The sequence below is a fragment of the Schistocerca piceifrons genome, chromosome 5 (genome assembly GCF_021461385.2).
Source record: "Schistocerca piceifrons isolate TAMUIC-IGC-003096 chromosome 5, iqSchPice1.1, whole genome shotgun sequence".
In the NCBI taxonomy this organism is placed as follows: domain Eukaryota; kingdom Metazoa; phylum Arthropoda; class Insecta; order Orthoptera; family Acrididae; genus Schistocerca; species Schistocerca piceifrons.
Window position 1 is genome coordinate 75,088,272 of NC_060142.1, and position 12,239 is coordinate 75,100,510.

Genomic DNA, 12,239 nt, shown 5'->3' on the forward strand with positions numbered 1-12,239 from the left:
TTCACAATTTAAATGCTAAGCTTTCAGTAAGAGTTAATGGTCACACACAGTCTATACTAATGATACTCAGTATGCGATAGAGTATACACAATAGTTACTTCTTTGATTCTGGCTTGACCATGTGATCAGTTTGGATTCTGTGCTCCTGAACCTGCACTGTGTAGCTACACTGGTACAGATCTCTACTGCAGGTTCTTGACTGCCATGATGTACCACCCATAACTGATCAGAATTTCTTCTGTTATTGTGTAACTGCTTTCTACTATACTGCTCCCCACCCCATTTTGAAGCATTTCGTATTCTGTATCCATTACTTTGTCTCCTTCTTAAAAATTTGCTTTGTGTCTCTTTATCATTCTCATATTTTGTTTTTCTGCAGTTGACATTTTTTAAATGTTTACCCCTTATATCTGATAAATAAATCACATTCTATCTTCATTTGATTGGGTTTTCAAATCTCGTCTGATGCAGTCTCCAACAATCAGTCTTTCCTTCTCATCCTGTCTGGCAAGTCTCCCCTGACCCAGGATTCTGGACAACTTTTCCGAACTCTGCCCCCTTTCCTAAACCAACTCTGCCCCTTTTCCTAAACCTCACCAGTCCTTTTCCTTCACCTCTCTTCCTTCCTCTTCAAGCCTTCTGCCAGAAGAAGGAGCGAGCCACTGGCTCCAAAAGCTTGCCCACTTTAATACCCTTACGTGTGTGCTCTCCTGTGCTTTCTGAGTAGATTTTTTTATCTATACAATACATTACATTTGCAAATATTAATTGTTTATTTTTGATGATAGCAAAGAAGGGAAAGCAGAAAGGTGGAAGGAGTATATAGAGGGTCTATACAACGGCGATGTACTTGAGGACAATATTATGGAAATGGAAGAGGATGTAGATGAAGATGAAATGGGAGACACGATACTGCGTGAAGGGTTTGATAGAGCACTGAAAGACTTGAGTCGAAACAAGGCCGCGGGAGTAGACAACAGTCCATTAGAACTACTGACGGCCTTGGGAGAGCCAGTCCTGACAAAACTCTACCATCTGGTGAGCAAGATGTATGAGACAGGTGAAATACCCTCAGACTTCAAGAAGAATATAATAATTCCAATCCCAAAGAAAACAGGTGTTGACAGATGTGAAAATTACCGAACTATCAGTTTAATAAGTCACAGCTGCAAAATACTAACGCGAATTCTTTAGAGATGAATGGAAAGACTGGCAGAAGCCAGCCTCGGGGAAGATCAGTTTGGATTCTGTAGAAATGTTGGAACACGTGAGGCAGTACTGACCTTACGACTTATCTTAGAAGGAAGATTAAGGAAAGGCAAACCTACGTTTCTAGCATTTGTAGACTTAGAGAAAGCTTTTGACAATGTTGACTGGAATACTCTCTTTCAAATTCTAAAGGTGGCAGTGGTAAAATACAGGGAGCGAAAGGCTATTTACAATTTGTACAGAAACCGGATGGCAGTTATAAGAGTCAAGGGGCATGAAAGGGAAGCAGTGTTTGGGAAGGGAGTGAGACAGGGTTGTAGCCTCTCCTTGATGCTATTCAATCTGTATATTGAGCAAGCAGTAAAGGAAACAAAACAAGAGTTTGGAGTAGGTATTAAAATCCATGGAGAAGAAATAAAAACTTTGAGGTTCGCCGATGACGTTGTAATTCTGTCAGAGACAGAAATGGACTAGGAAGAGCAGTTGAACGGAATGGACAGTGTCTTGAAAGGACGGTATAAGATGAACACCAACAAAAGCAAAACGAGGATAATGGAATGTAGTCGAATTAAGTTTGGTGATACTGAGGGAATTAGATTAGGAAATGAGACACTTAAAGTAGTAAATGAGTTTTGCTATTTGGGCAGCAAAATAACTGATGATGGTCGAAGTAGAGAGGATATAAAATGTAGACTGGTAATGGCAAGGAAAGCGTTTCTGAAGAAGAGAAATTTGTTAACATCGAGAATAGATTTAAGTGTCAGGAAGTCATCTCTGAAAGTATTTGTATGGAGTGTAGCCAAGTATGGAAGTGGAACGTGGATGATAAATAGTGTGGACAAGAAGAGAATAGAAGCTTTCAAAATGTGGTGCTACAGAATAATGCTGAAGATTAGCTGGATAGATCACATAACTAATGAGGAGGTAATGAATAGAATTGGGGAGAAGAGGAGTTTGTGGCACAACTTGACAAGAAGAAGAGACTGGTTGGTAGGACATGTTCTGTGGCATCAGGGGATCACAAATTTAGCATTGGAGGGCAGCGTGGAGGGTAAAAATTGTAGATGGAGACTAAGAGATGAATACACTAAGCAGATTCAGAAGGACGTAGGTTGCAGTAAGTACTGGGAGATGAAGCTTGCACAGGATAGAGTAGCATGGAGAGCTGCATCAAATCAGTCTCAGGACTGAAGACCACAACAGCAACAACAGCTTCATTCTTCAATCATTTTTATTATTCATGTAGTCTATAATGTGGCATACAGGCATAAGATCCAGTACATTCCTCTATGGCATTTAATGTTCATAGCAAATTTTTGAGTTAATGCAGCAAATTTCAGATATTGGTGTGGGAAGCTCAGTCAGTTGAGCATTGCCTGTGAAGGCAAGGTTATGTGGATTGGAGACCCAATCTGGTACACTGTTTTAGTCTGTCTGGAATTTCCAAAACTGTGCAGACTCGATTGCAGAGTGGAAGACTCACTGTGTAATTATAAGATACACTTTACATTTGATGTAAGGGTAGAGGTATGACTTATGTAAACAAGGGTAGTCTGATATGGGAGCAACAACACAGTGCAGCTTTCCTTGTTGCATTTGGTTGCTGATATTTCAGCCTATGTAGGACTGACAGCAACATATTTCTCATATTTTTCTAACCAAAGGAATAAATACATTGATGGGTGAGAAGGCAACCATTCTTATCCAAATGAGAACAGCGTTGTGTGTGAATGGTAGACTCCATTGAGATGGCCTGATGATAATGAAAGTAATCTGTCCATCATCATCAAAACAATCAGGAACAGTTTCCACCACTGTTTTAGTCTGTTCAATACATTAGCCTCACAATTTTCCTGTATTTTCTGAAGTGCTGTTCCACCACCAACCCGTTCCAGTCCTCTCCTTTTTTCTGAATTCTTGGTCTTTTGCCCTAGAGCTTCAGTTCATGCATTTTTCTTGAAATTCTATCGCATGTTATTCTCTCAACACTTCCGTACTGCTTAAGCCTTGCAGGTTCTATCCACTGTTTCTAAGTGTTTCTGTACCATCTCGCAGTTTCTTAATTTCGTTGAGTTCATCCTTGATACTCCCCCTCTGCTTCTGTGAAATTTCATTTTATATGCCTGTATCTTGCTAAAGGAGATCAGATGTGGAAGTGACCATAAAAACTGAATATTTCTTTCATGCCCCACAAAAATAGCAATTTCCCCCACTTTCAAAAGTGTATGGTTTGTTAATATTTGCACTTTTATTTGCCTTAAAATGTTGTGCGTAGCTTGTGGCCTCTTGCTGTAGTCACTTGCTCTTTTGGTTCAGTGATGTTTGGCAAACAGAAAAATGGATTTTTCTTGAGTTTTGTCAGTCACTTTGTCAGAAAGATTCCACATACATGTTGAAGAAAGCCGTGACAGGTAACAGAGCTTATAAACACACTACTTTATTTTTTGTTGTCATGAATTAAGATTTGTAAAGATTGCTTTCTCCATTCCTGATAATATCAGACATTACTACATATGATGTCTGTGACTTTAGCTTTCCAGTTTTGTTTCCATGTTTGTGGTGTACAAAATAAAAAGAGTGAAGAAATTTAATATTAATCTTAAGTTCTGTAGCAATCAGTTTAAAACTGCAACAGTTACCAGGGATGCTGTGGAAGATCGATCTGTGCAACAAGAGAAATCGCCATGTAATAGTATCAAATGCAAACTTCCTTTTATGTGGAGACTCTTTTGGCCGTTACGTGTAGTTAATGACAGACAATATTGTAACATTCAAATAAGAAAGCTTAAGTGAAAAGGTCATGTCCAGAAGTGAATCGGAACGAAGTAAAGACATTAATGGAACCACCTTTCAAGTGGAAAGTGTATAAAATGGCCCCAGCCCCCTCCCCATAAAAGGCAGTCATATTGTGAAAATTAATAAAATATTGTTTATGGTAGTGTGTCATAAAACTTTCAGGAGTGTTAATTCCAATTGCTTTATTGTTACTCAAAAAGGCCTTACTTTCATTTGTTTCAGGACCATAAAGACTGTGAGGTAGCACTATCAAAATACAAAATTGCTACTCAGTATGCACCTGAATCAGCACCATTGTGGAGTAACATTGGAATGTGCTTTTTTGAAATGAAAAAGTTCATTGCAGTAAGTCATTGTGGTATTACAAATACAAAATGCAAGTTCAGTGTACTGTTCTGTTCTCATTTCTTGTCTTTTCTTCCTGCCCATTCATTGCATTTTGTACAACCTTCACAGAGCACAGACTAAACACCTCGACCTTGTCATCGTGTGTTAAGATTTTCATCATATCATCCTAATTTTGATTTTCTTTGATTTTCTGAGATCAAGTACAGGTAATTTGAATAGCAGGTTGGTCCTTGCAGTGAAACAATGCCCAAGGCTTCCACTATCAAATGTCAGTTTGCATCTGTGCTTCATATTTAATGCCCTTATTGCCAATGTGACATTATGTGGTAAAATTTTTCCATTGTTTTGTTGAATCTTCTTATTCTGTCAATGATCCCAATTCTAAATTATTTTCTCCATTCTCTTCTCAATTGTTTTTTGTCCCTTCTTATTTATTTAGTGTTATTTTTCATCTCTGTCACCATCTTAAAAATCTTATTGGCTCCAGTATAAAGAGTACTACCCTTTTTTCCTCCTGCTTAGTAATGTGTAACTAATTTCCATTGAGCACTATTTGTAATTTGGTTTGCCACTTCTTAACTCAGCACATTACTTTCTTTTTACAATTATGACTTATGTATTTTCAGGCCATCAGCTGCCTTAAGAGAGCAAATCACCTGTCTCCTTTTGATTGGAAAATATTATACAACCTTGGACTGGTTCATTTAGTGACACAGCAGTATGCATCAGCTTTTCATTACTTGTCTGCATCGATAAATCTCCACCATAGATATGGGAATGCATTTATGCTGCTTGCTCGTAAGTTTATTATACTTAATTAGTTATCAAAATATTCAATGAATTGTACACTGTTTATAAAAAGCTAACTAGTGGCACACAGTGACATTGTTTCAAGGAATATGAATTGTTCAAACTGTATAATTTTGTCACAGAAAATAAGGGGAATCTGAAATGTAGTGGAAAAATATTGGCCAGCTATGAGTAGGACTCCATACAAACTTCATTATGTATATATTATAAAATGGATAGATTGCCACTCACTATACAGTGGAGATGTTAAGTCGCAGACAGGCACAACAAAAAGTCTGTTTGTTTAGCTGTCTTTTTTTTCTGTCTGCAACTCAGCATCTCCACTATGTGGTTAGTAGCAATCTATCCTTTTCATTGTATTGTAATTATGTATACAAACAGTTCATCCATCCTGGAAATTGAGGATACTGACAGTTTTTGCTTGTTATTGACATTCATACTGGCAAGGTATTGGTTCTGAAAATTCAGTTTTTTGAGAATCTTTTAATTATAATTTTGAAATAAGACAACAAATGACAAAAAATATTTGTTTTATGTGACATAATTACATATTTACACTTTTCAGATGTTTTTTCTTTACTTGCACTGTAAAACATTGCTGTTTCTGTAATATTGATTCTAGGCCAGTGGGAAGTACCCTATAGGTTTTGATGAGCAAATTTCTGGCTATCAAAGTATGTGACATAAATGGCCATATGTTGTGATTACATTGACTTAGAAGCTTCAGCTTCAATTTTTTGCACCAACAAAGAACCATGTGTGACATAAATTTCAACTTGATATAACTACTTGTTCCTGAGAAAATGGGTTTTTAAGAGTGATATAACTACTTATTCCTTAGAAAATGGGTTTTTAACAGTCTGACAGACAGATGGACGGAAAACAAAATCATCATATAAGGGTTCCATTTTTACTGATTGAAGTAAAGAGCCATGAAAAAGGCAAAAAAGCTAATAACAGACTTCTGTGGATCAGTATTTGCTCCCAAAAAATTTTATATATCCAAGAAACTAATACTTATGACAGGATAGCAAACAGGATTGTGTAAAAACTGACACAAATGGCAGCTTTTAGAACTAGAGATTTCTTCATTTGAGAAAACTGTGGAATTGGACTATTTGGGGATTAAGTGAAAAGTCATTTGATATCCTGTGTGAAGACACTGGAGTTCTTTCCAGCAGTGGTTCCTATTTTCTTAATTGACAGGAATCCTCGGCATTTGCTTCGAATTACAGGCTTTAGCCTGGCAGTAAGGATCTCACTGTAATGTACACTATTTATTGTTGTGCCCCTTTCCCTATAATGTTCCAGTACTGGACCTTGTGCATCTCAAAAAACTTTAAGCATCAGTTTTTCAGAGGATGGTTGGGTCTTGCACTTTTTCTTGCACGGTGAATTTGGATATTTCCATTCCATGTTCTGCCGTTTACTCTCCGGCTTGTTATGATGGATCCATTTTTTGTCACCTGTCTATTTTTTTATATTACAGGCAATCCTAGAACATTGGCTCATAGGGCCTGTATAATGCCTGAAGCTGACAGCTTGCTTAACAAACTAATGTACCTGCAACTGGTATTCAAGAAACTTCACTATTCGTCACAACGTTTAATGGAGTCTTTCAAGAAATAATGATAATCAACCATGGGAAAATGTTAAATAGTATTTCTTGCATGTGTAAGGAATGTTCCTTTAAAAGTGCTAGATTCATGAAAATGTTTGAACAGAGGTTCTCTTCAGCCAATTGACCAAGATGGAAACCTTTGTGAGGGCTGTGAAGGATGAATTTTTTTGTGAACGATAGGAATCTACAAAGTTTTGTGTGACTGTGTACAACAGACATCTAGCATACTAAAAGAATCAACAACATAGGAAAAGATATATTGCTATATACTGTAAAGAACACATGTCAAGTTGTGGACAGGCATGATTAAAAGACACTCACCTGTAGTTTTCGGTCACAGCCTTTGCCAGTAAGGAGGACACACACACAACATTCAGACTTCCACACAAACAAGCACACCTCATGCACTCATGACTGCCAACTCCAGCGTCTCTGGCCACACACATTGTAACTTTAAATTACTTACCAGACAGCAGTGTAATATTTGGTGTCCTACAGAAGAAAGTAAGAACTGTCCAGTTACAATCTCATCATTAACGCCAAAAAAAATTTGGCCTATAACCAATAAAATAGTTACTTTAATACCAACAAAATTTATATTGTAGCTCTTCACTCCACATCTTAATCAGGTTTCCAAGTTAATGTTACCCTCAATTGTCAATAATTATACAGAAATAGAAATTCCATTACTGATACTGAGCAGGTAGAAATGAAGAATCAGTTAAAAATCATTGTTTCTGAAGGCAAATTGCAGACATGAAAGGCTATCTTGCTGACTTTTTATATCTGGATGAGCAGGCAAATACAAAATCCAATCAAAATCACTGTGCTCGCTTACTGATGGTAACATGTTTTGTCACTCTTGCATTGTCTCATACTCATATAAATAAAAATAAATAAATAAAGTAACAACATCTTACTATACTTCAATACTGACACTGTCTTGCTCTGATCATCTCACATTTCACTTGCCATATTTATTTCTGACAGTCATCGTTTGTGTATTTATTTCAGATGCCAGACATTCATCGTGATGTATGAGTATAAATTAAATTAGTAGCCTAGTCAATAATTATATTCACACATTAACAAAATAATAATTTGCAGTGCAACTGTTACACACAGCCCAGAGCACATCCCAGCAACAATATAACTTGACAAGAACTTCCTCATTTCTTACACTAATTACATGTTGGAACAATTTAGCTCACCTATACATTACTGAGCAATGCAGAGTTACAGGCATCAAGGAATTAACCCTTTGACTACTGTTGACAAGTTAACTGAACATGCTCTTCCTCTTCCCAGGTGCTGTTATTAAGTGCAGCCTCAGGGTATTCCTTCAGCACTATTGACAAGTCAACTAAGACTCCCCCGGCTAACCCCTCAGTGTTGATGAGAGGCACCTGCGTTCTGTTGATGAGTTTAAGCATACAGCGAATTTCTATCCTGTAGCTAAGTTTTATTTTGGTACTTTGTCTGTTGTGATCTCATTTTGTTCCATTCAGCTTAGGTTTATGTCTTATTGTTCATCAGAATTGCATCACAGTGTGTTTCTCATCATCTGTTCAACAAGGAAAACTGTGGTTGCACTGAGGCAGAGATTATGGAGATACAAAGAGCAACAGTGAGGATCAGTTATTCATTGTTGACAAAAGCAGTAACTCCTCCACAGATTCTGAAACTGACTATTCTGCACCACCTGTGTCAGCAAGGGTGAAACTACAGTCTTATGACTCAACTAGAGCTGTAATGATAGTTTTTATCAGTCCAAACAGTTTGAAAGTTTGGATTTTTTGGAGTGGGGTACCAAAATTGATTTGGAAACAGTTGAATGAGAAGTCCTCTTTAAATCTCTGTAGATTTTTAACATCAGTAAATTTGCAAAGAAGTTTCAAAGTTAGAAACTAATTTTTTTACAACTTCAATAATGTTCATTTCAGTGGTGACAAATCTCAGATTGACTGAAAGAGACATGACAAGAAGCACTTCCGAATTAATTAGCACAGGGCAAGGCAGGCCACTTGCTTCATCCCAGCCCAATGCAGGCTACTTAGCACAGATAGGTGGGTTAGATGATTAGATTAGATTAGATTAGTACTTGTTCCATAGATCATGAATATGACACTTTGTAATGATGTCGAACGTGTCAGTCTAATAAAAGGTGTCTATACAAGATATTACACTACACAAAATATTACATGACACTTAATATTTTTAATTTTTTTTTCTTTTGTTTCATTTTTTGTGGGGGTTGGGGAAATTACCCACTTACTATATCCAAAAATTCATCTGATGAGTAGAAGGAGTTGCCATTAAGAAATTCTTTTAATTTCCTTTTAAATGCTATATGGCTATCTGTCAGACTTTTGATGCTATTAGGTAAGTGACCAAAGACTTTTGTGGCAGCATAATTTACCTCCTTCTGAGCCAAAGTTAGATTTAACCTTGAGTAGTGAAGATCATCCTTTCTCCTAGTGTTGTAGCCATGTACACTGCTATTACTTCTAAATTCATTCGTATTGTTAATATCAAATTTCATAAGTGATTATATATATTGTGAGGCTACAGTGAAGCTCTCGAGCTCTTTAAATAAGTGTCTGCAGAATGATCTGGGATGAGCTCCAGCAATTATTCTGATTACACGCTTTTGTGCAATGAACACTCTTTTACTCAATGATGAGTTACCCCAGAATATGATGCCATACGAAAGCAGAGAACGAAAATAGGCATGGTAAGCTAATTTACTGAGATGTATATTGCTAAAATTTGCAATGACCCTATTAGCATAAGTAGCTGAACTCAAATGTTTCAGCAGATCTTCAGTGTGGTTTATCCAGTTCAACCCCTCATCAATGCATACACCTGGAAGTTTGGAATATTCTACCTTAGCTACCGATTTCTGATTGAAGTCTACATTTATTAATGGTGTCATTCCGTTTACTGTGTGGAACTGTATGTACTGTGTTTTGTCAAAGTTTATGAGAGCCCATTTGCAGAGAACCACTTAATGATTTTCTGAAACATATCGTTTACAATTTCACCAGTTAATTGTTGTATGTTGGATGTGATAGCTATACTTGTATCATCGGCAGAAAGTACCAGCTTTGCATCTTCGTGAATACAGAATGGCAAGTCATTAATATATATTAAGAACAGTGCAGTGTTCATCTCAGCGTATAATGAGCATGTGTGCACCAACCAACTGGGTAATATAACAATTTACACACTAGGGGATATAATTAAACATTCTTAACCCTTCACTATAACAGTTAAACACAATCACTGTTGTTCATACAAGGCACATAGCTTTCATCAAATTAGTTTTAAAATTGTATCCTGATCCTGCATAGTTAAAAAAATGGATGCCAGGAGTCACTATTATGCAGGCTTACATAAACATCAGATTCAAAGTTCTCCTATATTGATACCAGGTGGCAGTGTTATTTCAAAATCTCCATGACTGTGGGTGAACAAAGAATAGATTATCAGTAGTTTTATAAAGTTCAGAGGCATTTCTGTCACTGTAGCTGAATACTATGTTTCTCACAGCAACTGCACGAATTATGACTTTCAAATGTTTAGCATTTCCTCAGTTTTTAGGATGTTTTGGTAAAGGGAGCAATGTAAATGCCTCTGGAAGACAACATAACCCACTGGGATGATGACTTCCATTTTATACCAATCCTGGTGTCCACTAATGCCTTAACTCTAAAAACTATGGACAGACATTTTTGGAAGATCATTGTTTGGTATTCTGTGACTTGTCACTAGTTTTTATGGATATCCATCTCCTCATGAACAATGGCATGCTTGCACCTTATACTGAGCAGCAATATGGTTTTTGTAATAATAATAATAATAATACTTATGCTATACCAATATTGTCCTACTCATTTGGAGTAGTGAAATGGAGTAACACAGAACTAGAAGCACTCATTACACTTACACGATCACAATGCCACAAATATAGAATACATCACATACATTCAGCAACAGAAAGATTCACATTAAGCAGAAAGGAAGGAGGAAGGGGATTTATCAACATAAAAAAACCTACATTATGGACAGGTACCGTATTTACTCGAATCTAAGCCGCACCTGAAATTTGAGACTCGAAATTCAAGGGGAGAGAAAAGTGTTATGCCCCACCTCCAAATTGAAACAGAGTTGGTCCATTGTAATATGAGACACAATTTAGGTTGAATGATTGATGATACAGCTACAGTAGTCGTAAGCTTAGCAGTTAAGCTTTACCAGGTAGCCATTGCTATGCGTCAGGCGCGCCGTCCGTATTTATACGGGTACCCTTCCTTTTTCATGTGCTTCGTCTGGTTTGAATTGATTGCTTATTTTCTTTGATGTGATAAGTGCCATTCTCTTTGTTATAGTTGTTCACGTCACTCTAAGCTGAAAATGCATTACTGTACTGTGTCATGCATTGTTGGTCGCATTCTGATAATGAGTGTTCATGGCATGTCGCCGCTCGTGGCATGACTTGCTTTTGTGCGCGCTGCCACCGCTTACAATAAAAAAAAAGAGAGTTCTGAATGAGAGTTTAGCGAAAATTTTTCTCCGTTTGAAAATCTTTGCAGACGCCTCTTTAGTACATTACATTCTGCTCAGAAATTAGAGTCATGTTAGATTTAAAAATCTAGTGAATTACCGTGCTTCATTTCTGACTGTATCACTATTAGGCATAAGAATAATACGAATATAAATGTGACATGATATGTATATTCTTCCGGGTTTGCTGTTGTCTCACTCTAGTTTCATAGTTTATTAGGCAGATAGGATTTAAATGAGATAGCAGCAAACACGAAAGAATACATAGCAAAATGTTTATATTCATATTATTCTTATGGTGAAGAGAATACTGCATGTGATTCACAATTCATAAAAGTTCCTATTAGCAACTATCTCTTCTCACAGGTAGGAAAAAATTCAGTTGGCCATATTGACAAACATCCCAAACAGTCTTGCCAGTCGGATTTTCGTAGTACAGTGAAATGCTGCTACATTCGAAGATGAAAAATACAGAATTTGTATTTACTTCGTTGGATAGTGTATGAACATGCAGTGTTTGAAACTCGGGGCGGAGAAAAAAGCTCGTCTTCCACTTTTTTTTTTTTAATTTATTTACTGACACAGAGGTTTTGGCGCTACATATATTCGACGGCAGAAATTAGTTGTGGCGGCACCTACCAACATTTTTCAGAACTTCCACTTACTTTGCACTCGATTCTAAGCCACAGCTGGTTTTTTGGATTGCAAAAACTGGAAAAAAAAAGTGCGGCTTAGATTCGAGTAAATACGGTAGACAATTTAAGAAAATTCTTTATAGAACGAGCAGAAACTAGCAAAATACACAAAGCAATCACTCATATAAATACATCGGCTACACCATTGCAATTTCATAACCACTTCTACAACCCTTTAGATCACATAACATCAA

At 36.9% G+C, this 12,239-nt stretch overlaps 1 protein-coding gene across 2 annotated transcripts in view; it reads left to right on the forward strand.

The window, feature by feature from the left end:
• LOC124798459 (Bardet-Biedl syndrome 4 protein) overlaps positions 1–12,239 on the forward strand; it is a 139,477-nt gene that overhangs the window by 71,424 nt on the left and 55,814 nt on the right. For both annotated transcript variants that reach the window (XR_007016944.1, XM_047261882.1), the window contains exons 7-8: positions 4,228–4,350; positions 4,980–5,151. Coding sequence is in view for 1 of the 2 variants with exons in the window: in XM_047261882.1 (XP_047117838.1) it covers positions 4,228–4,350; positions 4,980–5,151 (295 nt within the window). In the remaining variant the exon portion in view is untranslated. The remainder of the gene's footprint in view (positions 1–4,227; positions 4,351–4,979; positions 5,152–12,239) is intronic.